The sequence below is a fragment of the Ascaphus truei genome, chromosome 1 (genome assembly GCF_040206685.1).
Source record: "Ascaphus truei isolate aAscTru1 chromosome 1, aAscTru1.hap1, whole genome shotgun sequence".
Taxonomy (NCBI): Eukaryota; Metazoa; Chordata; class Amphibia; order Anura; family Ascaphidae; genus Ascaphus; species Ascaphus truei.
In genome coordinates this window covers 452,255,869-452,282,767 of record NC_134483.1, presented here as the reverse complement: position 1 = coordinate 452,282,767, position 26,899 = coordinate 452,255,869, and the positions used below count along the sequence as shown (strand labels likewise).

The 26,899-nt window shown below is 41.0% G+C and overlaps 1 protein-coding gene across 6 annotated transcripts in view; it reads left to right on the top strand.

The window, feature by feature from the left end:
• ALPK1 (alpha kinase 1) overlaps positions 1-26,899 on the top strand; it is a 144,185-nt gene that overhangs the window by 66,408 nt on the left and 50,878 nt on the right. For all 6 annotated transcript variants that reach the window (XR_012804162.1, XM_075617102.1, XM_075617110.1 and 3 more), the window contains one exon: positions 1,897-2,051. Coding sequence is in view for 5 of the 6 variants with exons in the window: in XM_075617102.1 (XP_075473217.1) it covers positions 1,897-2,051 (155 nt within the window). In the remaining variant the exon portion in view is untranslated. The remainder of the gene's footprint in view (positions 1-1,896; positions 2,052-26,899) is intronic.

Genomic DNA, 26,899 nt, shown 5'->3' with positions numbered 1-26,899 from the left:
ATATTGTAATTGACAACATCTCAAAATTAAATGTTTTTTTGTACATTTTTTTCATCAATTTCATATTTCCCCATAATCCAAAATTAAAATATTTTGATGATTTTTGATAAAAACTAAAACACAAAAGAAATTAGAACTAAAACACGGGGCAAGTGCACATCTTTTATTATCCAGTACTCATTAAACATATCACTGCAGTTGGCCATATTCTGATTGGAGCCTCTTTTTGTTTTCCAATGAATTGCACATTTTATTATTATAAGTGCTATCCAATGTTCTCTGTCTATCCACGAAATGACTGAACAGAGCGTACTGTTATCTGTACAGGACAAGGTCCATTGGATACTCCCATACCACTGTTTATATGTTTGAGGCCCCCAATCTACAGAAGCCGGCCTTATAGCTGTAGGCAATTTCACTTGGATTCCTTTGCTGAGTGAAATTCTCTCTTTAGCAAGCATATCCTTCATCCTGGGGTCTGATTCACATCAGTGTACATTTTGGGTGGTCTGTTTGTTACCCCGTGTAAAAATGCAATGGTTAGTCCCTTTTAATTGCTGGCTTGTTACGATCATTACTGCCATAAATATCATCTAACGGTGGCATTATATTTTGCTTGGGAAGAGAGGGACTTGTACCTTTTGAAGATGTCACGCAGCAGCTGCACTGTACAGTACAATACAGGGGAAAGAAATATCTCTGGAGATAAAATAAAGCTTGATGTCAACCCAACACAGAGATCATTTCAGCATTGCCTTTGTGATTTCTTATGTGGCACCAGTCCTAGTTGTTCACTATCCTCAGCATTGGCCTACAGGAGTGTTCTGGCCATATGTTGTTTAGAAAGCATGAGACATTAACCCCTGCACTAGCAGAGCGAAAGGAAACACATTGAAACACACTGAAACACACTCCAGGAAAAGGATTGAAGGAGACGGTACAGAAACAAGATTTATAATTAAATTAGTGGTAAAAGGTTTAGATGGTTGAAAGTATACGATCGTATACTGAATGCTTCCTATTGTACTGGAGACAATTTTTGACGTGGGCAGAGATGTCAACTTCCAAAGTCTAAAATCAGTTAGGTCTTTTCGGTCCGGGCATTATTATATCAGTTAGGTCTTTTCGGTCCGGGCATTATTATATCAGTTAGGTCTTTTCGGTCCGGGCATTATTATATCAGTTAGGTCTTTTCGGTCCGGGCATTATTATATCAGTTAGGTCTTTTTGGCCCGGGCATTATTATATCAGTTAGGTCTTTTCGGTCCGGGCATTATTATATCAGTTAGGTCTTTTCAGTCCGGGCATTATTATATCAGTTAGGTTTTTTCGGTCCGGGCATTATTATATCAGTTAGGTCTTTTCGGTCCGGGCACATAATGCATTATCATGGAATAAGACTTTTGAAGTCTATGAGACTGCTAAAAATCAGTGGGACATGTTTGGGACTTGAAAATGTGTCTAGATGCTGTCATACGAATGTATATCATGCCTGCAGCTGCTACCTTAAGTGCTGGCACAAGAACGTTGTTTGCAAGGAAAATTAGCATTTTCTTGCTATTGATTACAACGTTGACATGCTCACTTCCTGCTGTAAAAAGAGTAAAGAGCATTTTCAGTATGCCTTCATTTACTCACAGTCACCAAAATGTTTTACTTCCTTCTAAAATAACCTTTTTAATGGCTGATTGCTCCAGTTTACCTCTGGGGCAGAACAGAATAGGTTTTCAGCTGATCGACATCCTCTTATTATTGCTGTTTTGGTGAAAGCCAGCAGTGTGTAGCGACTGCAGAAAGGTGTGTGGGAACGTGGGCTCTTCACATGTGAGGTGCACAGCATGAATCATTCCCTTTATGTACCTGAGATTTCCTTACATGCACTTTGACCTTTTGCAGCTTCACTCCCGGACGATCTGAGGATCCTGATTCAGGAGGCAAAGGAAATGAAGTGGCCCTTTGTGCCAGAGAGGTGGCAATACAAACAGGCTGTGGGCCCAGAAGACAAAACAAACCTACAAGATATAATCAATCCAAGGTTGCATGACTTACTGGTATGAATCAAATCACCTGTCCCTTGCGGCTGCAACTTAGACACATTATGAGGGGTTTACCTGAAGTCATTGGGATAAATAAGGATTTACTTTCTCTGTGCCTGTTTATCATATGTATGTGTCTTTGTATGTGTGTGTGTGTGTATATATATATATATATATATATATATATATATATATATATATATATATATATATATATATATATATATATATATTACATACACACACATATATATACTGTATATACACATTATTATATTTTATTTGTGTTATGTATAGTTTTAACTATTCCAGTCACGATAATTAAGCCTTAACAGCATACAGAAAAGCGCTTTTCCTAAGACTATACCTGTATGGTGATAGTGCCTACTGCACTAATAAATCAACAGTGCACAAATCAAAACCTAATACTGTATAACAGTGTTAATTAATATGCCATGTGCAATATACACATACTAAACAAATAGTGTCTAGTGTTACCATGCAATAACGATACCTTGAGTGATATATAAACCCTCAGAGAGGAATGGCAGTCCAGGGGACAAGATACACAAGTCTTCCCAAAAACGTGTTACAAACAATGAATCAAATCCTGGCACAAATGATTACACTAATACCCCAATGACTGAGTCAGAACCAGTCCCAAGTGATAAATGCAGATCTCAATAGGCCACTTCAATTGATGAAATTCAATGTGTCGGGTCTTGTCGCGTAATAAGAAAAAACTGTGGTATAGGCGCTCCAAGTATTGGATTGCATGTGTGTGTACACTATTCAGAAATCATGCATGAATAGAGACACTGAATACGGGATAAATAAACACTCATCAATTAAAAAAAAGTGTATTAGAGATAAGTGAGGAGTCTCTTACAATAAAGTCTATAATAAGAGACAATGTTTCCTTAAAAGCAATGATCTGGTGAAAAACGAATCCACCCCTCACGGCCTCATTTGGGATAATCTCTAGACTGCAAGAGATATGAGACTCCAAAAAAAAAAATATTTATATCTACTCACTTTTGTCCCTGTTCTGTGTCTCTTCAGTAGGCATGCAACCAATGATGAAGTCCAGATGAAGAAAAAATGGGTATATGGCGCACAGCCAGAGAGAGATGGGTCAAGCCATAGATAACAAAATTACTTTATTAGTACAGTACATACACATTAAAAACGTAGGTCAAAAAATCTCTCCTACGCGTTTCGTGCGCACTTTATCAAGGAGTCAGGTATGTTTGGAAAAACTGTCCTTTTAAAAGACAGCTGATTCAGTGGCTTCACGACAAAAACGCAGTGACGTCAGGACATCCCGACGCTCCGCGTATGCACATGGACCACTGAGACTGCAGAGTGGATAAACCGACCACTCCTCCTGTTAGCTCCGTGGGCATGCATGGCGCGCACACCCCTCCCTCCCCCAACGTCAAGCGTCTTCGTGGAAACCCACAAACAAGAATTGCACTATACAGCTCCATCCACAATCGTAGAGCTGTCATATAAAATTGAGAGGACAAGAAGCATTCATGTCCACAAAAATAACAAGGACATATCATTAATAATAAATAAGAAAAAAACAATAACAATAATAATAAATAAGAAAAACAATAAAAAAATAATGAAATGATGTTAAGCAAACTCGAAGATCACATATATTGTAATGACATAAATATCTAACGTCTGGACATCTCAAAAAATGATCAACATATTATAAAAATATCAGAATAATATTAATCATCATAAATCCATAGTATTCAATATATATATCCAAATATGCTACATGACCATATAGAAAACACAATAAATAGAGATCCTTCAATAGTCTATTTTAAAGTATTTATATTTTATATATCTAAATGTTTATAAGTACATATGCAAAGGGTCGTTCAAAACTAGAGCTAGCATGGCACATCGAGTTGATTTATCAACCAGGAAACCCGAAGATGTAGTAGTTAATTCTCCCTTGCCAATCATAAGAACAAACCTGGTTCTACTGTAAAGGATGGAATATGATCATACAGTATATAATGTATGCTATAACATAATATATAACATACAAATCAACTGATGACATCTCCAAACCAATGTAAGGAACACTTTGGTAAAATTAATATAAATTCAAACAATACCATTATTTTAGACGGTATTATTATGCGTGGGGAAAAAATGTATTATATCAACATATGATTTTATTTCAATTTATTTCAAGAAGTGGCCAAGATTCCATTCTATATTCAAGCCCTCGGGTGAACGATTTCTCAATATGAATATCCAGTGAACTTCCCTACGATCTAGGATATTAATAATATCTCCCCCTAGTTCTTTCATAACAATTTTATCAATCCCCATAAAGGAGACATTTTTGATCCTCCCTCTTTACATTCAATAAAGTGCTTAGAAATGGGGTGTAGTACAGTAGGTCACCTTTCTTGATCAACCTGAGGTGTTCTTTTATCCTCACTTTTAGGGCTCATGTGGTTCTCCCCACATATCTTTTTCCACATCCACATGTAAGAAGATATTTTACAAATGTTGAGTTACAATTAATGAAGTTATTAACCCTAAATCTTTTCTGTGGAATGTGGAAAGAGAAACTGTTAGGAGGCTTCATATAGGAACAGATATTGCAGGCTCCACGACAAAAAGAGCCCTTGGTGATAAAAGTAGTGTTCCATCTAGTGGGGGTAAAAACCTCACCAGTAGAGATATAGGAGGCAATAGTTTTGGCTCTACGGAAAACACATTTTGGGCCGGACTCCACATAGTCCCGCAAACTTGGGTCCATGTGTAGTCGTCCCCAATGCTTGTGTAAAATTGATTTTACCTGGTTACTATTTTTGTTGAATTGTGATATGAACATTGGGTATTTGAACTGTCTACATTCACCCCCTTCTTTTGGGCATGAGCATTATAATTCCTTATTCCCTTGCGGGACTTCATCCTCGACTCTTTAGAAGTAAAAAGGGAATCTCTATCTAAATTGAGAACTTCTTCCAAAGTTGCTTGTAATGCTTAAAGTTTGTATGCCTTTCCAGGAATCGTTTCTTCAGCTCTTCAGACTGCACGAGAAAGTTCCCCAAAGTGGAGCAATTTCTCCGCAATCTGAAGGACTGCCCCATGGGTATTCCTGAGATCACCGACCTGGGATGGCAGCTATCTGCTCTTAGGAATTAATTCCTCGAATTTGGTTTCCTAAATATATCCGTTTGGATGCGCTGATCTACATCGATGTACTGTATAACAAAAGGTCCAGAAAGTGAATGTGATGTAGATTTGAAATTATATGTGAATTTCAAATCATACGTGTTATTGTTGATATATTTAAAGAAAGAGTGTAAAGTGTCTGTATCCCCTTGCCAAAATAAAAATTAAATCTATGAAACGTTTGTAAAAAAATTATATGGTGTCTAAAGTGATTGGTGCTGCTATATAAAAACTCTGCTTCCCACTACCCCATAAATAAATTAGCATAAGAGGGTGCACAACCCATCCCCATTTCTGTGCCTTTAAGTTGCAGGTAAAATTTGTGATCAAATAAAAAAGAATTATGTGTTAAAAGGGAAGAAATAGCTTCTAATATCAAAGTAGTTTTGAACAACTGCTCTTTCAAACTAATGGAACTTATTGTGCAGCAGAAAATCAAAGAAAAAGAACCATTGGAAAATCAAGTTAAAGAACTACAAGCTCAACTACAAAAATTCAAAGACATTGAGAGGTTCAAGGACTTTGATCGTATTTTGCCCAAGACCATAGACGACGCAGAGAAAGAGATAATTGCCAAAAGGGAGCAAATACGACCGAGACCCTATTTATTATGATAAAAAAATATATATATATAGTTGGCAAAGAACAAATCCTACCCCGGATCACTCATTTAAGGGACCCAAAAGAAATTCATCATACATGTCAGCGCCATGGAAATCCATCTTGAAAGGCAGAACAACTGAATATCAGAGTGGGGACTCCAAGATTTCCGATGTGGAGAACCTATCCCGTACGGTTTCCTTTGTGGATACAGATGATCAAACGGGATATCAATCACGTGCCCACCCTAAACAAAGGAAAGGAGATGGGTGCACGATGTGGGGAAACCATCCGAGACCTGAATCTACATTTGAGAATCCCAAACCACCACAACAACAAAATAATTATTTTCGACAGCAGCAAAAAAACTTTCCACTCTTTCGGAAAAACACAAAAGAACCAGGAGAGGGAAGAGAAAGAGATGGGAGTAGAATGCCCAACAAAATGAAAAAGAACTCTTACATATTGTTGATAATGTCAATAACTTATCAGGGGTGGAGTTGTTGGCTGCAGAGACCTCACTCCTCAATAAAGGTTTAAAATATGCGCCCACTATGGACCTCGATTTGTTCGATACAGCAATCGATGTCCATAAGTTTGTTCGCAAATTAACGTTAATTTTGTTTTTTCATCAGAAAGATACCTTTGGGAATGGATCGATAACAGCTGATGACTCCACACTACCTCCAGAAGAAGAACAACTAATCCCTTCATCTGACTCTCTGGCCCTTCTCCTCCCGCGGAGCATCTGTGCACCTTCAGGGACTTTTGTGCCCTGAGGGACATGGATGATCTCTGGGAAGAGCAGGGAGGATCCTTAGACTCTCCCACCATTTCTGCCTTTAGTGAAGGGAGATCCAAACATAAAGAACAGTCACTTTTTTATCCAACATATGCAAAGGGTCCTTATCTTATTATGTTCGAGAGTCTAGTTATTAGAGATTTGTGTCTTCTGGCACAAGATTTTTCTTTTTCTCGTGTTAATCATGACAACCTAAGTAAGGACTAAACCATGGTAATTAAAACAATACAAAATAATTCCACACTGGTTATTAAAAATGCGGACAAGGGGGGTGCTGTGGTGGTCCAGAGTAGGACAGACTATTTCAGGGAGGCTTTACACCAACTTGGGGATGTGTCCTCCTACTCTTGACTACCACAAAACCCCACCAAAGCCTTCATGAAGGCACTATTGGATCTTCGTATCCTAACCAATGTTCTCTCTAAAGAGGAAGTGGGATTCATTATTAACCCTGGTGATCCCTATCTACCACCATCTTTTAAGCTCGCCCCTCCCCACTTTCCATGTAAGCAGTTCTTTTTCATGCAGCTGGTTGGGACAGATCCAATGCGATCATTCTTCCTCTTATTATAGAGGTAAATAAGAATTTGAATCAGTTAGTGTTAGGACCGGCAATATTTGGTCATGCCTTGAAGTGGCTTGCAGTCTTAAAATGCTTTGGCCAAAGGGTTTAACTCCATTATCCCTTTTTCAAGAGATGTATAGGTATTTCACTGTATATTTTTGTCATATTGGATGTAGCTTTGGGCTTCTTTGTTTTTTTTTGTATACATTTTACCACGCCCAGTAACACTCCCAATTGTCACTTATATACATATATATTTATATATATATATATATATAATGGTAATTTTGGGGGTTTCTTAGAGCTTACTGGGTATCTGTGTGTCTACCACCGTCTCCCACAGATCCATAAGACTTTGACCCGCCTGGTTGACCAATAGTCTCTAGGATAGGATCTTTGGGAGATGGGCTTTCTCGCTATGTGGATAGGTATTTACAGCCCTACGTGAGAACGTCCATCCTTCATCTTGGACTCAGGAGACTTATTGATGCAAATTGAAGAGATGAAGTGAAATCAACAATTTATCTGGGTCACTCTGGATGTGATCTCCCTCTATTCAATCATCAGACACGACCTGGGGATGGCGGCTGTACGTCACTATATTGAAGGTCCAGAGAGTTCAATATTTAACACTACTTTCATATCAGAAGCTATTTCTTTCCTTTTAACACATAATTATTTTTTATTTGATCACAAATTTTACCTACCACTTAAAGGCACAGCAATGGGGACGAGTTTCGCTCCCTCTTCCACAAATGTATTTATGGGGTGGTGGGAATCGGAGTTTTTATATAGCAGCACCAATCACTTTAGACACCATATAATTTTTTACAAACGTTTCATAGATGATTTAATTTTTATTTGGAAAGGGGATACAAACACTTTACACGCTTTCTTTAAATATATCAGCAATAACTTATGCTTTGAAATTTACATATTTCAATCCACGTTCCCTTTCTGGACCTTTTGTTATACATCATACAGTCTGAGGAGCTGAAGAAACGATTCCTGGAAAGGGGATACAAACTTGAAGCATTACAAACAGCTTTGGAAGAAGTTCTCAGTTTAGATAGAGATTTCCTTTTTTACTTCTAAAGAGTCCAAGATGAAGTACCGCAAGGGAAGAAGGAATAATAATGCTCATGCCCAAAAGAAAGGGGCGAATATAGATACAGTAGTTCAAATACCCCAATGTTCATATCACAATCCAACAAAAATAGTAACCAGGTAAAATCAATTTTACACAAGCATTGGGGACTACTACACATGGACCCAAGTTTGCGGGACTATGTGGAGTCGGGCCCACGATGTGTTTTCCTCATATCTAGCCTAGTGAGGTTTTTACCCCCACTAGACGGAACACTACTCTCATCACCAAGGGCTCTTTTTGTCGTGGAGCCTGCAATATCTGTTCCTATATGAAGCCTCCTAACTGTTTCTCTTTCCACATACCACAGAAAAGATTTAGGGTTAATAACTTCATTAACTGTAACTCAACATTTGTAATATATCTTTCCCCACATCCACATGTAAGAAGATATATGTGGGGAGAACCACACAAGCCCTAAAAGTGAGGATACAAGAACACCTCAGGTTGATCAAGAAAGGTGACCTACTACACCCCGTTTCTAAACACTTTATTGAAAGTAAAGAGGGAGGATCAAAAATGTCTCCTTAATGGGGATTGATAAAATTGTTATGAAAGAACGAGGGGGAGATATTATTAATATCCTAGATCGTAGGGAAGTTCACTGGATATTCATATTGAGAACTAGTTCCCCCGAAGGCTTGAATATAGAATGGAATCTTGGCCACTTCTTGAGATAAATTGAAATAAAATCATATGTTGATATAATAAAAAAAATTTGAAGCATGATAATACCGTATAAAATAATGGTATTGTATGAATTTATATTCATTCTACCAAATTGTTCCTTACATTGGTTTGGAGATGTCATCAGTTGATTTGTATGTTGTATATTATATTATAGCATACATTATATATTATCATATTCCACCCTTTTACAGTAGAATCATATTTGTTCTTATGATTGACAAGGGAGAATTAACTACTACATCTTTTGGGTTTCCTGGTTGATAGATCAACTCTATGTGCCATGCTACTGTAGCTCTAGTTTCAAATTACCCTTTGCATATATACATATAAACCTTTACATATATATGGTTTTGAAGCAAAAGGTGGCACTGTGTGCTCATTTGCATGTCATTTCCCAGAATCCCTTGCTGCAGTGGAAGTGCTGTGTGCTGGGTGATAATGGTGAAAGGCGGGGTTACAGACCTGTCTAAGACATGACCTGTCTAATGAGCATACAGTAATATTTCCATTTGCTACAGTGGCGTCCGATCTGAGTCTAAATCGGCTAGATCCGCGGCTCTCAGATTATCCCGGCTAGGTGCGTTTTTTTGTCATTTTCGCCCGGAGTGAACTGCGTTATTTTCGCGCTCATGATATTAGCATTTTATTCTCGCTGTCTGCAATACTGCAATGCCGTGTAAAAACTCAGGGGGGCGTTTGCGAGCTGTTGTCTTGGAAGTCTAATACCTTCGCGGTCCAACCTACGTCAGTAAACAGTCTGTGTCTGCGCGCGCAGTAATTGTAAATTTGCATATTTAAAGTATACATGCATTTGCAGCGCTGTGCTGCTGTACAGTATGTCTCATTTGAAAATTGTTGAAACGCATAAGCGTGTACAGTACTGTAACTGTGTCACATTTAGGCATATACAGCGCTCTTCCCTCGCTCAGGATAATTAACTGCACTGCAGGGTATTTCAACTTCTTATCTTCTCTACAATGCAGTACATCTCTCCCACACCATTCCTTTGAACGTGTGTCTGGTTTCAATCACATTCCTGCTTGACAGCAGGAATTTACTGCGCATGCGCCTGTAACTTCGCTCACCACTGCTTGCTTGCCTGAGTGAGTGACCAAAAAAAAAAATTACAAATTAAAAAAAAAAATTTATTGTAATTTTTTTATTTTTATTTTCTCCACAAGCCTGCAAAAACCATCTTACTGTATTACGATATTCAATCTGTGCTGTAGCTTTTGACTGCGACCCTGTGCGTTAGACTGCACATGGTTGATTTGTGTGCTTTTTACGTACTGTATTTGGGGGTGTATTATTATGATGAACTGCCTTTTGAAATTAAAGTATGTCTTTAGCTTTGAACTTCATGCAGCTGTACCCTGTAGCCCCCTCCCCCACGAACGCTAGCTCAAGGATTTGAAATTCCACGGAGTCGTTAATTTTCTGAATCTTGCCATTGTGTTCTTAATCCGTCCATAGCCAAGCTACAAAGCCTCACTGCGCCTGCGTGTAATCCTTTTAGAGATGGGAGCTAGCTGCTTACTGCACATGAGTCACCCAACCCCCCCCCCCCTCTCCACAGAGAGGGTAATTTACTGAATCTTGCCATGTGTTGTTAATCCATCCATAGCCGAGCTACAAAGCCTCACTGCGCCTGCGTGTAATCCTTTTTGAGATGGGAGCTGCTTAATGCGCATGAGTCACCCACCCCCCCCCCCCTCTCCACAGAGTCGTTAATTTACTGAATCTTGCCATTGTGTTCTGAATCCGTCCATAGCCGAGCTACAAAGCCTCACTGCGCCTGCGTGTAATTCTCTTTGAGATGGGAATTTTGAGGTTTTGTTTACGGCAACGCTTTGGAAAATCCCTTCTCGAATTTGATTTACACAGAGCATCACCTCTCTGTGCGCCTGTGTGTAATCCTCTTTCGGATGGGAGCTAGTTTACTCCTGCGCCTGTAACTTCAACCACCACTGCTTGCTTGAGTGCAACCCCCAAAAATTTTAATTATGATTTTTTAACTGTTATTTTATCCACTAGCCTGCAAAAACAATCTTGATATTACGATATGAAATCTGTGCGTTTGCCTGCACATGGTTGATTTGTGTGCTTTTTATGTACTGTATTTGGGGGGTATAGGGATCAAATTTCAGTATTATGATGAACTGCCTTTTGAAATTACTGTACTCTACGGTACAGTATGTTATTTCTTTGAACTGCTGCACAACTAATCCTTCATCCCTCCCCCACGCACACACAAACTCTTATCGACAGACACCTCCACAGAGTCATTCATTTTCTGAAGTTAGTTAGTCATTGTGTTTTTAATCCGTCCATAGCCGAGCGTCAATCGCCTCACTGCGCCTGCGTGTACTCTAATCCTTTTAGAGATGGGAGCTTGCTTCTTACTGCGCATGAGTCACCCAACCCCCTCTCTCCACAGAGTCGTTAATTTTCTGAATATTGCCATTGTGTTCTTAATCAGTCTTAGCCGAGCTACAAAGCCTCAGTGGGCCTGCGTGTAATCACCGCCCCCCCCCAACCTTTTGAAGCTTTGTTTACGGTAACGCTTTGGAAAATCCCTTCTCGATTTTGAAATGTAAATCCGATTTGCACAGCATTGTGAGAATTGAGAGTTAAAAAAACCATTAACTGATTCATGTTGTTTTGTCATTCATTCTTATTCATTGGTGTACTGTAGGGATGGGGGGGGGTGTGGTTGTTGTCAATGATTATGACTAGCAGGAATGTGAATAAATATTTATTTTATTTTATCAGGAACCAAAAAATAAAAATATAAAAATAATCATGAATAATACATAATGCAGTCTTTATTAAGTTCTTTTGGCAGATTGAAATTGGATAAACATTTAGAAAACATTTGTAAAACATGGGGAAACATGAATAATGCACATTTATAAGAATATTATTTAATAATATATACTGTAATGTATAATATATATATATATATATATATATATATATGTGTGTATATATATAATATTATTTTTTCCGTCTTTATCTTGTTCCTCATTCTGTGGTGTACAGTACAGTAGTTCATTGAGAGAGGAGCGGTTTTGTGTACATCATTACTGCTGTTTATATACTGTACATTTTACTGTACAAACAGATTAGACTGGACACAACACCCCACCTCCCCCTCGGCCACCCTTTTTTCCTGAAACGACAAGAAAACAAAAAATTAGTACAGTTAGGTGCGTACTGTATTATGGCATTGTGTGATGTGTAGTACTACTGTAGATAGCTGGTGCTGCTTTCTCTGGAAAGAAAAAAATTGAGCAGTTAGTCGGCAGTTACTGTAGTACTGTCAAACTTCTCTATACTGGAACTACTGTATACTCTGACTACTGTTAAATACTATGTACTGTAACCTGATGGCTGTTGCTGCTCTCTCTGTAAAGAAAAAACTGTAACTACTGTATACTCTGACTATTGGGAAAGAAAAAATATGTGCCATACTTACCTGTATCATACTGTACTTACAATACTACAGCACAGTACTACTTTCCTGATGCTTGCCCATTACGCGCGATCACAATGGGCAACACAGTGGCAATATGGTCTATATATTTATTGCAGCGTTCCACGGTGAGTACATCATTCCAAAAACTCATTATGCCTTTCAACAACTCGTCCTTTTTGGAGGGTTTCACCACTTTCCGGATATGGTCCTTCAGCTGATGCCAGACCATTTCGATTGGATTGAAGTCTGGCGATCTGTCATTGGAAAAAAAGGACAATTAGTTTAAGAGATACAATACACAGTAAAAATTGTGGGAAACAAATGAGACACGGTTACCGCACTTACTCCACTGGCGTCTTCACCCAGTTGATAACGCGCTCAAGGATATGCGCTGTTGACGCGGTGTGCTTCGGATCGTTGTCCTGGTAGAAGCGGTGACCATTCGGGAACTTGCGTGTGATGTATTACACTATCTCAGGGACAATGTTGTCTTGGAAGAAAGCTTTATTCATGATTCCTATAGCAAGAAAAGAAAAGTGCTCAAAAAACTGCACAATAGTACAGTACAGTGCATACAGTAAGGCTACACTAGTAAAGTACAGTGCATAAGGCTACATTATATTTGATATATTTTACCTTCAAAGGTGACAATGCATCCTGGTCCACGCCTAGAGATGGCACCCCACACATGCAGCTTCACGGGGTGTTTTGGCCGCGGCTTCAAAGATATGCGGCCTTTTTTGTGGAATGCAAAGCTTGCAAATCTCTCCAGCAACACAGTAGACTCGTCAGTGAAGATGCAATCCTGGAAAATTTCCCCACTGTCGATCCATGCCTGGGCCTGGACCACTCTTTTGATTTTGTTTGCGTCCCTTATCATGGGGTACGCTCTGTAATGACATGGAATAAATTATTTTAGCGGTACAGTACAGTTTCCTAAACAACACTTTTACCTCCTGTACTGTCCAGTACTAACCTCACAAGTCCATATTTCTATCCAATGCTGCATCTCATCTTCTTTATGCTGGTCTCGGATACAGCGAGATTGTGATTTCCCTTCAGAGTGTATTTGACCCCTAATGCACTCCTCTCATCATTCTCCTCACTTATTTTGCCCACCAGAAGAGTTGTCTCCCTACAATGTAAAGAAAAACATTCCGGTAAGTAAAAATATTAGAGACAGTAGATCAAGAGGATACAATATATTGTTCTATTAATATGCAGCAATATAAAACTGTTGAAATATAAATATACAAAATATATATACTGTTGTAATATAAATATACAAAATATATATACTGTTATAATATAAATATACAAAATACAGGTAAACGCCGTTATAACGCGAATCGGTTATAACGCGGTTTTCACGTGGCTCCCGTTTAAAAAAAAAAAAAAACACTGCACACACTGCACACACTGCACACACTTCTCACTGCACACACTGCTCACTGCACACACTCCTCACTGCACACACTGCTCACTCCACACACTGCTCACACTCTCACTGCACACACTGCTCACTGCGCACACTGCTCACTGCGTACACTGCTCACTGTGCACACTGCTCACTGCACACTGCACACACTGCTCACACACTCACTGCACACACTCTCACTGCACACACTCTCACTGCACACACTCTCACTGTACACACTGCACACACTCTCACTGCACACACTGCACACACTGCTCACTGCTCACTGCACACACACTGCGCACAGCACACTGCACACACTCCCAGCACTCACTGCACACACTCCCAGCACACACTCTACACTGCACACACTCTACACTGCACACACTGCACACACTCTACAACGCACGCACACACTCCCACTGCACGCACACACTCCCACTGCACGCACACACTCCCACTGCACGCACACAGTCCCACTGCACACTCCCACTGCACACTCCCACTCCCACTGCACGCACACACTCCCACTGCACACTCCCACTGCACACACTCCCACTGCACACTGCACACACCAGACTCTCCCAGCACTCACTGCACACACACTCACTGCACACACTCACTGCACACTGCTCACTGCACACTGCTCACAGCACACAGCTCTCACAGCACTCAGCTCTCACAATACACTCACATGTCAGCAGCCCACCCCTCCCCTCACATGTCAGCAGCCCACCCCCCCCTCACATGTCAGCAGCCCACCCCCCCTCACATGTCAGCAGCCCACCCCCCTCACATGTCAGCAGCCCACCCCCCCTCACATGTCAGCAGCCCACCCCCCCCTCACATGTCAGAAGCCCACCCCCCCTCACATGTCAGCAGCCCACCCCCCCCTCACATGTCAGCAGCCCACCCCCCCCTCACATGTCAGCAGCCCACCCCCTCACATGTCAGCAGCTCACCCCCCCTCACATGTCAGCAGCCCACCCCCCCTCACATGTCAGCAGCCCACCCCCCCTCACATGTCAGCAGCCCACCCCCCCTCACATGTCAGCAGCCCACCCCACCCTCACATGTCAGCAGCCCACCCCCCCACCAGCCCGTTTTTCACACACACACCCCCACCAGCCCGTTTTACACACACACACACACACACACACACACACACACACACACACACACACACACACACACACACACACACACACTACCTTAGATCAGCTCAGCACATACTCTCTCCCCGGTACTAAGCCTAAGCCCCGCCCCCTCATGCTCTGACCTCTCCGGAAGAAAAAAAAACCACACGGCTGAGAGGGAGAGGGAGGGGGCTGGGAGGGAGGGGAAAGGGAGGGGGCTGGGAGGGAGGGGAGAGGGAGGAGAGGGGGCTGGGAGGGAGGGGAGAGGGAGGGGGCTGGGTGGGAGGGAGGAGGGATGAATTGCCGCCGTTTTTTAAACTTTTTTTATATTTATTTAATTAACTGGCGCCCGGCCAGAGTCATCGCGGGCCCCACAGAGAGGCCAGATGGGCCTCTTCCTCCCTTCCCTCCTCACGCCCTCCCTCCTGATCAGGTGCGCGGTAGCCATTTTTTTTTTACAATTAGCGCGACCCCGTTACTAACGCGGTGGTCTCGGGGTGGACCCCGAGGACCGCGCTATAACGGGGTTTACCTGTATATATATTGTTGTAATATAAATATAAATATACAAAATATATATATTGTTGTAATATAAATATACAAAATATATATTGTTGTAATATAAATATACAGAAATAACAAAAATATTAGATACAATACTGTAGATGTACAGTACATTTTTGGATCTAAATTTTTTAAAAAAGTTTTATAAATATACTTACGCGTTAGTTACCCTTGGTGCCCTTTTGCGTTCTCTGTTTTTTCCATGTGCATGATAGCTCACGGTGGTTGCTGGCACAACGAGGCCAGAAGTAGCTAACCAGTGTTGGATAGCAGCAATTCGGTGTCCGCTAGTGTACATCTCCTTAATTCGCATGCTGAGCTCCTTGGAAATCTTTTTAACAACCATTGCTGCGAGTAGAAAGAAATACAAACACAAGAATGTATATTCGATGTTTAGTCGATATGTATTCAATGTGCAGTGAATCCACAAAAGGGATGGTGTATTTATACGGTAATGACTCACATTAGAGTACGCCCACTTTCAGCACCTGTACCTCGCCGCCATGCATAAAAGGTTACACACTTTGCATAGCCCACCACTCGATGATCTTTATCTGAACTTGCCCTTGTTCAGATACTGCATTGTGCCACCTGCTTCCATGGACCAACCCCGATTCTACGGACGCAGGAACCCACTCGCCTCTGCCGTGCCTGTCATGCAGAAAAAGCGAAAGGCGGTTGCCGTTTACACGCCAAGGCAAAAGCGACAGGCTAAGGCCAATAAAGAAAACCTTCTGCTGACCCCAAAGGCTAAGGGTTTTCATAGACGTCAGCCTTATTATGTCAAGAAGATATATGGTGGTGTACTCTCGATGCAAAACCAACCCATCGAATCCGCAGACCACTTCCTCCCATACGCTTCGACGACTCTGCCGCCGCTGTCCCGGAAATCTTCAGCCCGTCTTCTCCACCCCTCGTCCTCGACGCTGTCGCCGCCCTCCCGGAAACCCACAGGCCATCTTCTCCGGTTCTATCTGACGACGCTGCCGCCTCTGAAATCCACGGGTCACTTTCTCCTTAGCTCTTAGACGACTCTGCTTCTCGCCCGGAAATCCAAAGGTCACTTTCTCCATCCCTCTTCGACGACGCTGCCGCTTCTCTCCATGGAACCCCCATCTCATCCTCCGTTGCACCCATCCACCCAGATGTCCACACGCCATGCACAAGAAGCAGCTCGTTAGACCAGATGATGAATGGGATAAGTGTGGATCTCCCCGGGAACTCTATTGTGCTAGCAAAGATAGATCTGCTTCTGGAGACCATGTTAAATGTGGAGCAACGGATGCTACATATGGATCAACGGATGATAGATATGGATCGACGGATGGAGAAGATAGAGGCTGACATAGCGGGTATACATAGTTTGCTCGGTGTTAATGCCCCTGTTTCCCCGACGCCGGAGCAGGGGGGTGACATGGATGTGATGAATGGGAGCATCGACCCCTTTCCATCACCAAGTGCACCCCCTCCACCAGAAGATGTAGTGTACATGTATGCCGTTGAGGAGGACATGACAACCCTGTCAAGACCACGCCAGGAGACAACACGGCGACCAAGACCGGAGGAAAGCTTCCTCCCAGACAACCTACCATCGCCCATCGCCTCAAGCACACCCGCTCGCAGAAGACCTACATTCGCTCGCATCGATACGGTGCCCGACATCACCCTGTGCGATCTGACACCGGCGCTCACGGAGAAGTATAGGGTGATGAGTGCTGGTGCACCCCACAAGTATGCCTTGTTACTTTTTAAGCACCATGTTCCCTACTCGTTGTACTGCGACTGGGCCTTCAGAGTGAACTACGACGGAAATCGAGTAAAAAAAGGCGCTTCCTGCCAATATAAGAAAGAACATTCGGGATGAAATGCGGCGCTTTTATCCAATTACAGATCCTGTAATGAAAGGAGTTCGAGACTGCATAAATGGCGTTTTGCGCCATGCAAGGAATCGGCCATGGACGGACAATGTGGTGGACTTTCAGGTTTAATCATGGGAACTGTAAGACCATACTGTTGTGCTGTACTGTACAGTACATGTTTTGACCTGCTGAACTTACTGTAAATAAAGGAGATGTTTTGACCTGCTGTACTGTATTTAACTTACTGTTTTAACTTGCTGTACACACACACAGGACCTGCACAATTCCAGTCCCCGAGGGCCGCAAACAGGCACAGTTTTCAAGGTTGTCCTGAAAACCAGGCCTGTCTGCTGCCCTGGAGGACTGTACTGTTTTGCACACCATACCACTGTGCTGTATACTGTATGTTTCTTTAATAAAGGAGATGTTGCGTTTTGTATACTGTATTTTATGAATAAAGATTTTTTTTAATCACAGGTAAAACCATACTGTTGTGCTGAACAGTATTGTACATGTTTTGACCTGCTGTACTTAAATAAAGAAGATGTTGTTGTGTGTTTTTTAACTTGTATTTATACAGAAATGTTTTAACTTGCTGTATTGCACACCATCCCACTGTATATGTTTTGACTTGCCGTTCTTTGATAAAGGAGATGTTGCGTTTTGTATATTTTATGAATAAAGAATTTGTTTTTAAAACATGTGACTGTAAACCATACTGACTGACTGTAAATGTTTTTACTTTCTATACATAAATGTTTTCACAACTGTAGCAGTAAACCATACACCTGTTGATGTTTTGAATTGCTGTGCACTTAAAATGTTTCTACATTGTACAGTATTTGTAAATAAATGTTTTTGTACTTACTCCACCAACAAAAGAACATGTTGATTTGTTTTACATTGTTCCATTAGCTCCTTTGCTACTGTAACAAAATACAGTGTTTCTAGAATGTACATTACTGTCCAGGCACACTGTACTGTATACTGTAGGCATGCTCAGTACAAGAGTATTAAAAAAAATAGAAGACACATACAGTACAGTACTGTACGTACTGGCACTGTATAGAAGACACATACTGTATGTACAGTACTGTAATACATGTAGAATAAATGCATAGTTTTTATTTTTTCGGGTTTATTACACAGTATACTGTTGATAAAAAAGTATTGTATACTGTACGGCCGGAAAACATCAGCATAGTGTACATCAGCCACTAAACTGTAGACTCCGGTAAGTGGGTTTTTAAATCCGATTCAGCAATGTGCAGGCATTGTTACACAAAGCAATATTATCCATAGAAATCCCTCCGAAATTAGCCGTTTTCTTTTCTAAGGAAAAACAAAAAGAAAAGTTTTACTGTAATGGTCAGCCCCCTAAAGAAGTTCCCAGCCAGTCCCACCAATAATTTTCTCGGGGGGCGTCTCCTGTTCACATGCGCATGCGCCTACCGTCGATGTAATGACACGCATACTGTATGCGTTTCAAGAAGGTTCCAATGCGCATGCGCCTAGCGTTCCACCAATTGTTCAGTATCTGCAGTACAGTACTGTAGAAGCCGCTCAGCCAATAATATTGCTTACAAGAGAATCGCTTGACTTTTGAATCGCACCAATAGTGATACTGTATTGTCAAAATAAAAAAAACACAGAAAATAATACGGCAACAATACTCACCATAGAATTTCCCATTCAGCTGGCGCCGGCGCCGGTCCACTGCCAGTCCAGCGTTCTTGATCATCCACGTCGATAGTTTGCAGCGGGACTAGTCCACCTGTAGTCAGCTGATGAGGCTGGAAATTGCTTAGGTACATGCAAGCTTGATCGAAACTGCACGCGAAATCCGGCTCAGGCTCAGGGTTGTCACTGACGGTGGGACCGTTATTGGAAGCCGGTGCTGGTGCATTGCTTGGCAGCGACTGTCGTTTCTTAGTTGGTTTTAACACGACCCTTCGCCTTTTGCCGTCTGCATGATCATAGATACAGGAAAAAGACGGTGATACACACCAATACCCTCCAACAAATTGTGGCTCAATACGATAAAAACAGGGATCGCTACATAACCTTTTCCTTATTGCACGCTTCCACGTATGAGGAGCTGGCGAAAATTTGTAAAAGTCATAGTTTTCGATAAAATACTGATAAATTTGAACAACTGTTGCCATCTTATCATCTGTTGCATTAATCGTGGCCCATATAAAATACGCGTAACTTCTGTCGGGTTTTTGGAAAACGGGCTGCACTTGAACACTCATGGCGGGCAGCGGGTCTCTGGAGAATACTGTAACCGAAACTGGTCTTTGTCTTTCTTTAATATGAAAAGCCTAAATTGATACATTTTTGCAACCTCTTCCTTCAGTCTCAAGGCTAAGTTACAATAGCACACCGTGGTATCTTTTTTAAACGAAACACCTGCAAGTCGACACATTACTGAAGCGCATGCGCATTACAATTCATGAATATCTGCCATCTGGCGGACACGCGAAGAATTGCAACCTATTAAATCCGAACCATTCTCAATAAACGCATCAACCGCGCGTCAACCGCACATGACCCGTGGCTGAGAACGCAAAATGAATGCGGCATGCTCCAGGTGAAATGCGTCGCATTCCAGGAAAAAGCCAGGGAAAAAACGGCGATATGTTAGACTCAGATGTGCCGCAGCAGTATATGCTTTACTGTAGAGGGTTTTTGTCACTTTTTTTACCCACCATAACTTAACTAAGTATGGTAAATATAAATACTTTAAAATAGACTATTGAAAGATCTCTATTCATTGTGTTTTCTATATGGTCATGTAGCATATTTGGATATAAATATTGAATATTATGGATTTATGGTGAGTAATATTATTCTGATATTTTTATAAGATGTTGATCATTTTTTGTGATGTCCAGACTTTAGACATTTATGTCATTACAATATATGTGATCTTTGAGTCTGCTTAATATCATTTCATTATTTTTTTTCTTATTGTTTTTTCTTATTTATTATTTAAGTAATAATCCATGAAGAACAGGGCCTTACTGGCCAATAATGCCCTGGCTGGAAGAGTTGAAGGCCCGAGGCGATGCTGAGGGACTTTAACCCAGCCAGAGCTTAATTGGCCAGTAATGCCCTGTTCTGAGGGGATTATTACTATTATAGGCTAAATGTAGGCTTATTTCATAAATAATAGACACTTTTGTATAGTTAAATAGATTTTTTTATTAAAATAAAATGGTAAATACATGAAACCACCTCTATATACGCTTACACTGCAGATATCTATATCACACACTGCCGCCCCCTCTGTGTACACACACACACACAGCAGCTCAACACACACAAACTGCTGCTACACACACACACAACAGCACACCACACACAACACAGCACCTCTACACACAGCAGCTCTACACACACACACACACACACACACTGGAGCTCTAGACACACAACACAGCACCTCCTCTACACTCACAACACAGCACATCTACACACACAACACAGCACCTCTACACACACAACACAGCAGCTCTACACACACACACACACACACACACACACACACACACACACACACACAAACAACATAGCAGCTCTACACACACAAACTCTGCTGCTGCACACACATGCTACACCCATATACACTGCTACTGACACACACACACACACACTCTGGAGCTCTATACACACACATCAGCTCTACACACACAAACTGCTGCTACACATACAACAGCACAACACAACACATACACACTGCAGCCACAATAAAAAATGCAGCCACTTACTAAACGTTGCACTCTCCCCCCCCACCTCTACGCACAACACAGCACCTCTACACACACCCCACACACACACACACACACACAACACAGCACCTCTACACACACAACATACACACACACACAACATACACACACACACAACACTGCACCTGACAAAGTTGAGACATTAGGGGGTTTGACGTAAACAGCATTTGGATCTAAGAAGCCATTTTGTTTGACTATTTTAGTCCGCCATTTTGTGTTGTCATTGTAAGTTTTTTATGTCATCTTTCTATGTGAAGAAATCTGTGTGAACGAACGTGTGAACCAGAGAATGGAATGTTTTCGCTCCTAGCTATGTTTTCCCCATCTATATGGGGCAGTTAAAGCGAGGCCCTGCGCGGGACACTGTGGGAGGCCCCGCAGCTGGGGAGAGCTGGGGAGAGCCGGGGCCTGACGGCAACGAGTGGACCAGCAGCTGGGCAAAGAAGTTGCAGCCAACCTCTGGCGAAGCCCGTCTTCCAGGACCGACCAGCCAGGCCCCGCGCAGCCATCAGGCCCAGGACACTTATCCTGGCTCTCCCCCCCTTGTCGCCTGCCCTGTGTTCAGGGGTCTGAAAATGTGATTGGGGACAATCTCGTTTTCAGTGGTTGGTATTCAGGCACTTGGCACCATAGGCATTGGCAGTCGAATGAAAGTGCCTGAAGCACTGTGGTCCTTGGTTAGGGGAAGGTAATTGAGTTGGTGAGGAATTCCTTGGCGTCAGCGACTTTGGAGGGCTTATACGAAAACTTTGATTTGTAGGATTTTGATAGAAAGGATAAACGGCTAGGTGGTTGTGGAGAGGCGAAAAGAGGCGTTGTTTTGGTTTCATTTTTGACCTGAGCGGAAAAAAGTAAATGGGTATTTAGAAGGGCCGCCATTTTTATGAAGCTGTGAAGTTTGGAAGATATGACACAGGATTTTGTCTTAAAAGGGGCGAGGAAGAACAGGGCTACATTTCAAGGTAGGAGGCTAGTATCGTCAGAGGTTGGCTTCAAATACAATGTGCTCGTCGCCAGATGAGGTGCTGTTTTGTTAGCCTTTTCATTTGAGTTTTTGAGTGCTCTGAGAGTTGGCAAACTTTTCTCTTTGAGTAAATATAGCAGAGATAAATATTTGGGATGACTGTTTAACCTTTTTGATTCGGCGATGAAAAACTGATCAGTTTGGCAATGGTTGTCAGAATTATTTGTATTGCATTAGGACAAGTATTTTTTAATACTTACAAAGTCACTCTTAGATTTACTCTTTTTTTCTGCTATACTGTTATAGGATTTCAATTTTTGTATTTCTTTGACACAATTTGCCCTAGAGATACAAAAGCTGGACCATTCTTATATCCAGGGGGATACTTTTATTATTTGTCTGTGGGACATGCCTTTGGAAGTTAGCCGACCCCTTACATTTGGCAGATCGTGTTGAAACATTGGACTGATTCTGTATTGTCATTTTATTTCTGTTTTTTTGTGACCTTAGACAGAAATTTATGGTTCATTTTGACCTCTTCTGTGACCCCTGCAAAGCCTCTTAACTTAAAAGACTACAGTCCTGATTCTCCCAGAATAAGCACCTGCAGTAAACGCCCCGAGAAACCTGGATAGATGAGAGATTAATGTGCCTATAATAGCAGAGCCGTGTTTTCCGCATTATGCCCTCTCCACAGGTAGACGGGCCTTTTCTGAGATGATACCAATTATTTATTGCCGAAACATCTGTTGATAACTGCAGCTGCCCCTGTTAAACAAAGCACATCACAGGGTCAAAGACTATAGGGACCTGAAATCCTTGCCTCATGCTAGTCTTTGACTATTCACTGGCTTTCTCCCTATGTTCTGCACCCTTCCCCCTCAACCACAAGACCCTGGGAAGTCTGAATGTTTCATACTTTGTCAACACTGTGCTGCCTTTTCCTTCTTACGCACTTTGAAGTATCATTTAATCTTTTGGAGTAATTTATATTCCACAGCTATTATAGCATGAAGGATGGAAGACAAGAAAGCACGGAAGAAAAGAACATCAACCTTTTTTTTCCCCCTTCGTTATAGTGCTGAAATGTTGACACTTTGACCTGCAGCACTAGTACTTATCTATCATTTGTATATTGTTCTGACCATGTACTCAGGGCTTAACAGAACTAGTTTACAGACAGGTTAAACCGCTCATCACTGGTTATATAATACAGAGACAAAAATACATCCAATAAACATAGGAACAATTCCAACACCAAAAGAAATAAATATAAGCAGATCAGTTTGGGGTTCTGTGTTTTGTTATTTTTTTTTTAACCACTAATTTGTTAGGTGTTTATCTGATTGGGACAGAGATTACATTTCTCTTCAGAAGGACTTGGAGAGACTGGAAACGTGGGCAGGTAAATGGCAGATGAGGTTTAATACAGATAAATGTAAGGTTATGCATTTGGAATGCAAGAATAAAAAGGCGACTTACAAATTAAATGGAGATATATTGGGGGAATCCTTGATTGAGAAGGATTTAGGAATGCTTGTAGACAGCAGGCTTAGCAATAGTGCCCAATTTCATGCAGTAGCTGCAAAGGCAAACAAGATCTTATCTTGCATCAAAAGGGCAATGGATGGAAGGGAAGTAAACATAATTATGCCCCTTTACAAAGCATTAGTAAGACCACACCTTGAATATGGAGTACAATTTTGGGCACCAATCCTAAGAAAAGACATTATGGAACTAGAGAGAGTGCAGAGAAGAGCCACCAAATTAATAAAGGGGATGGACAATCTAACTTATGAGGAGAGGCTAGCTAAATTAGATTTATTTACATTAGAAAAGAGGCGTCTAAGAGGGGATATGATAACTATATACAAATATATTCAGGGAGCAAGGAGCTTTCAAAAGAACTATTCATCTCACGGGCAGTACAAAGGACTCGGGGCCATCCCTTAAGGTTGGAGGAAAGGAAATTTCACCAGCAACAAAGGAAAGGTTCTTTACAGTAAGGGCAGTTAAAATGTGGAATTCATTACCCATGGAGACTGTGATGGCAGATTCAATAGATTTGTTCAAAAAAAGGTTGGACATCTTTTTAGATGGGAAAGGTATACTGGGATATACCAAATAAGTCTACATGGGAAGGATGTTGATCCAGGGATTAATCCGATTGACAATTCTTGGAGTCAGGAAGGAATTAATTTTTCCCCTTAATGGTTTTTTTTGTTTGCCTTCCTCTGGATCAATAAGTAAGTATAGATATAGGATAAAGTATCTGGTTTTTTTTTTTTTAAATATTTGTAAAATTGGATTTAAGTAGAAGTTCTTAGGCTACCCAGTCCATCCAAGGTAGACTTATATTCATTTAAATATTTGAGCACATCATTTCTAAGATATATTTACTTTTCGCAGAGAAATCCCATTTTCCTTAAAAGTGGAATTGTACATTTGTAAATGCAAAATATATGGGAATCAGTTTAACCATTGAATATAACAGTTTCTAAAAAAAAAAAAAAAAAAAAAAAAAGATACTGTCTAAATGGCTGATTTCCACTTTTTTTTTCCCAATAATCGTTTCAGTTCTAAAAATGCAATTGAAAATGTTTTAGAATACTGATATGAATGTCTGCTGAGTTTTCTGTGCTTTGAAATCATCTGTGCAACTGGAAAAGAAAAAAAAAAACCCTGTCTAGTTGTATAATGGGCATTTCCCTTTTGTTCTTCTTGGCTTTCCATCGGTAGAAAAGTTGTAAGAAGGAGGGTTTGTTCTTGTTATCACCAGCTGGCAACTCCCCCTGTGAAATCACGAATGTTTCCCTATATTGTGTTGTGCCGACGGCAATCGTGGCCCAAATATACACAATAGACAAATCAATTACTTGAGAGCATTGGTGATATAATTGAGTTTGATCACGTGTGCACATCTACGACACGGTGACATTCGATATAACACAACTTGCAAGACTATTCTTAAAAAAACTGCTGTAAAACAAAATATTTACATTTAGAAAGCTGGCATTTTCACATTGAACAAGAGGCAAGCTAAGACGACTTTAAAGAGGTCTGTATTACCACTCAAACATTTTTATATTACATTGTAAAATTCATTTAGTATTTCAGTACCATTCCTAATCATATCATAATTATAATACATTGGCAAGAAACTAATCTCACAAAATTAACCTTGTCTGTAGCATACAGTTTGCTGTATAATTATGAGCATTAGGAGATGTTTGAAGCAATCCTGTTATCTAGCTAGATGGTCCACATATACTGTAAGGGGGTCAGACAGTAGCATCAGAAGCACCTGCATGTTTACATCTTAACATAATAGTTAGTTTGTCAGTGATACACAGTTTTTAATTTTTAGAGCTTATCCCAAGGAGAATACACTTTTTCCTATCATTGCATAATTGTGGCTGGACTTACCCCATAGATATCTGTTTGAGCTATCCCGGGTTGCCATATTTTTGGGGAATTTGGCACAAGAATAATTTACAATACTAGTTCATTTTTCCATTTGGCAAACAAAACTAAATTCTATTTCGAATTTTGGTAATTTGTGGAACTTCCTGTTGTTTCCACAATGCAGCTATTTCGCATCTTGTTGCGGTTGCAAAATGAGCGATTAGTTTAACTTCAGCCCTGGATATTCCCTGAACCGGTCTATTCAGAAGAAATAGCCAGGGGTCCACTGGTATATTTAGACCCAAGACCCTCTGCAACCAATTCTTAACTTTTCTCCAAAGAGATGAAACTTGAGGCCATAACGTATGTAGTAGACTAGCTTGGTATCCACATCCTTTAGGACACGGTGGGGAATATCCTGGAATAAATGTGGATAACTTTACAGGAGGGAGGTACCACCTCATTAAAACCTTATATGCATTCTCCTTTAGGGTAGTAGATATTGAGCTTTTGGCAGCCGACACAAAAATCTCATTCCACTCTTCATCATCCAGTACCTCGCCCACATCCGACTCCCACTGTGACATACATTTTAATTTGAGAGATGCGTCCGCTACGTCAATTCTTTATACATTTGTGAAATACTATAAGTGTATGTTTCAAGCACACAAAGTTTTTCAACATTTGTCAGAGGGGGGAAGGGCTGGTGTTTATTGTAAAATGCCCTTAATTGGAGATAGCGAATAAATTCTGTATGAGGTAGGTCTCTTTCTGTTTTAAGTTGTTCGAATGTCTTAATGTTCCTATTTGTACCTAGATCCTTAAATCTTCGTAAGGCTACGCTTATAGTGACGGCGACGTGACGGTCAGGCGACAATCGCTGGAAAATCAATTAGAGATGACTTCCAGCGATCGCGACCAATCCGTCGCTCCGTCGCGTAGCGCTTACTATAAGCGCATGCGACGGTGGCAATGCATTTGTTTTGCCGCGACGTTGCGTCGCTGTCGCCTGCACTATAAGTGCAGCCTAAGCCTCTTTGTTGCCAAATTGTGAAATATTTGCTTTTTAGGCCTTATTATCCAGAAGAGGAGTCATAAGAGAAGATTTGGTAGTTAATGCAAATTTACATTTTGTAGCCTCCCAGATCTTCAATGAGTAAACCATGGAAGATAAAGGATCTCTGAGATTATTTACTGCTGTTTGCAGAAACCAGATTAGTTTATTT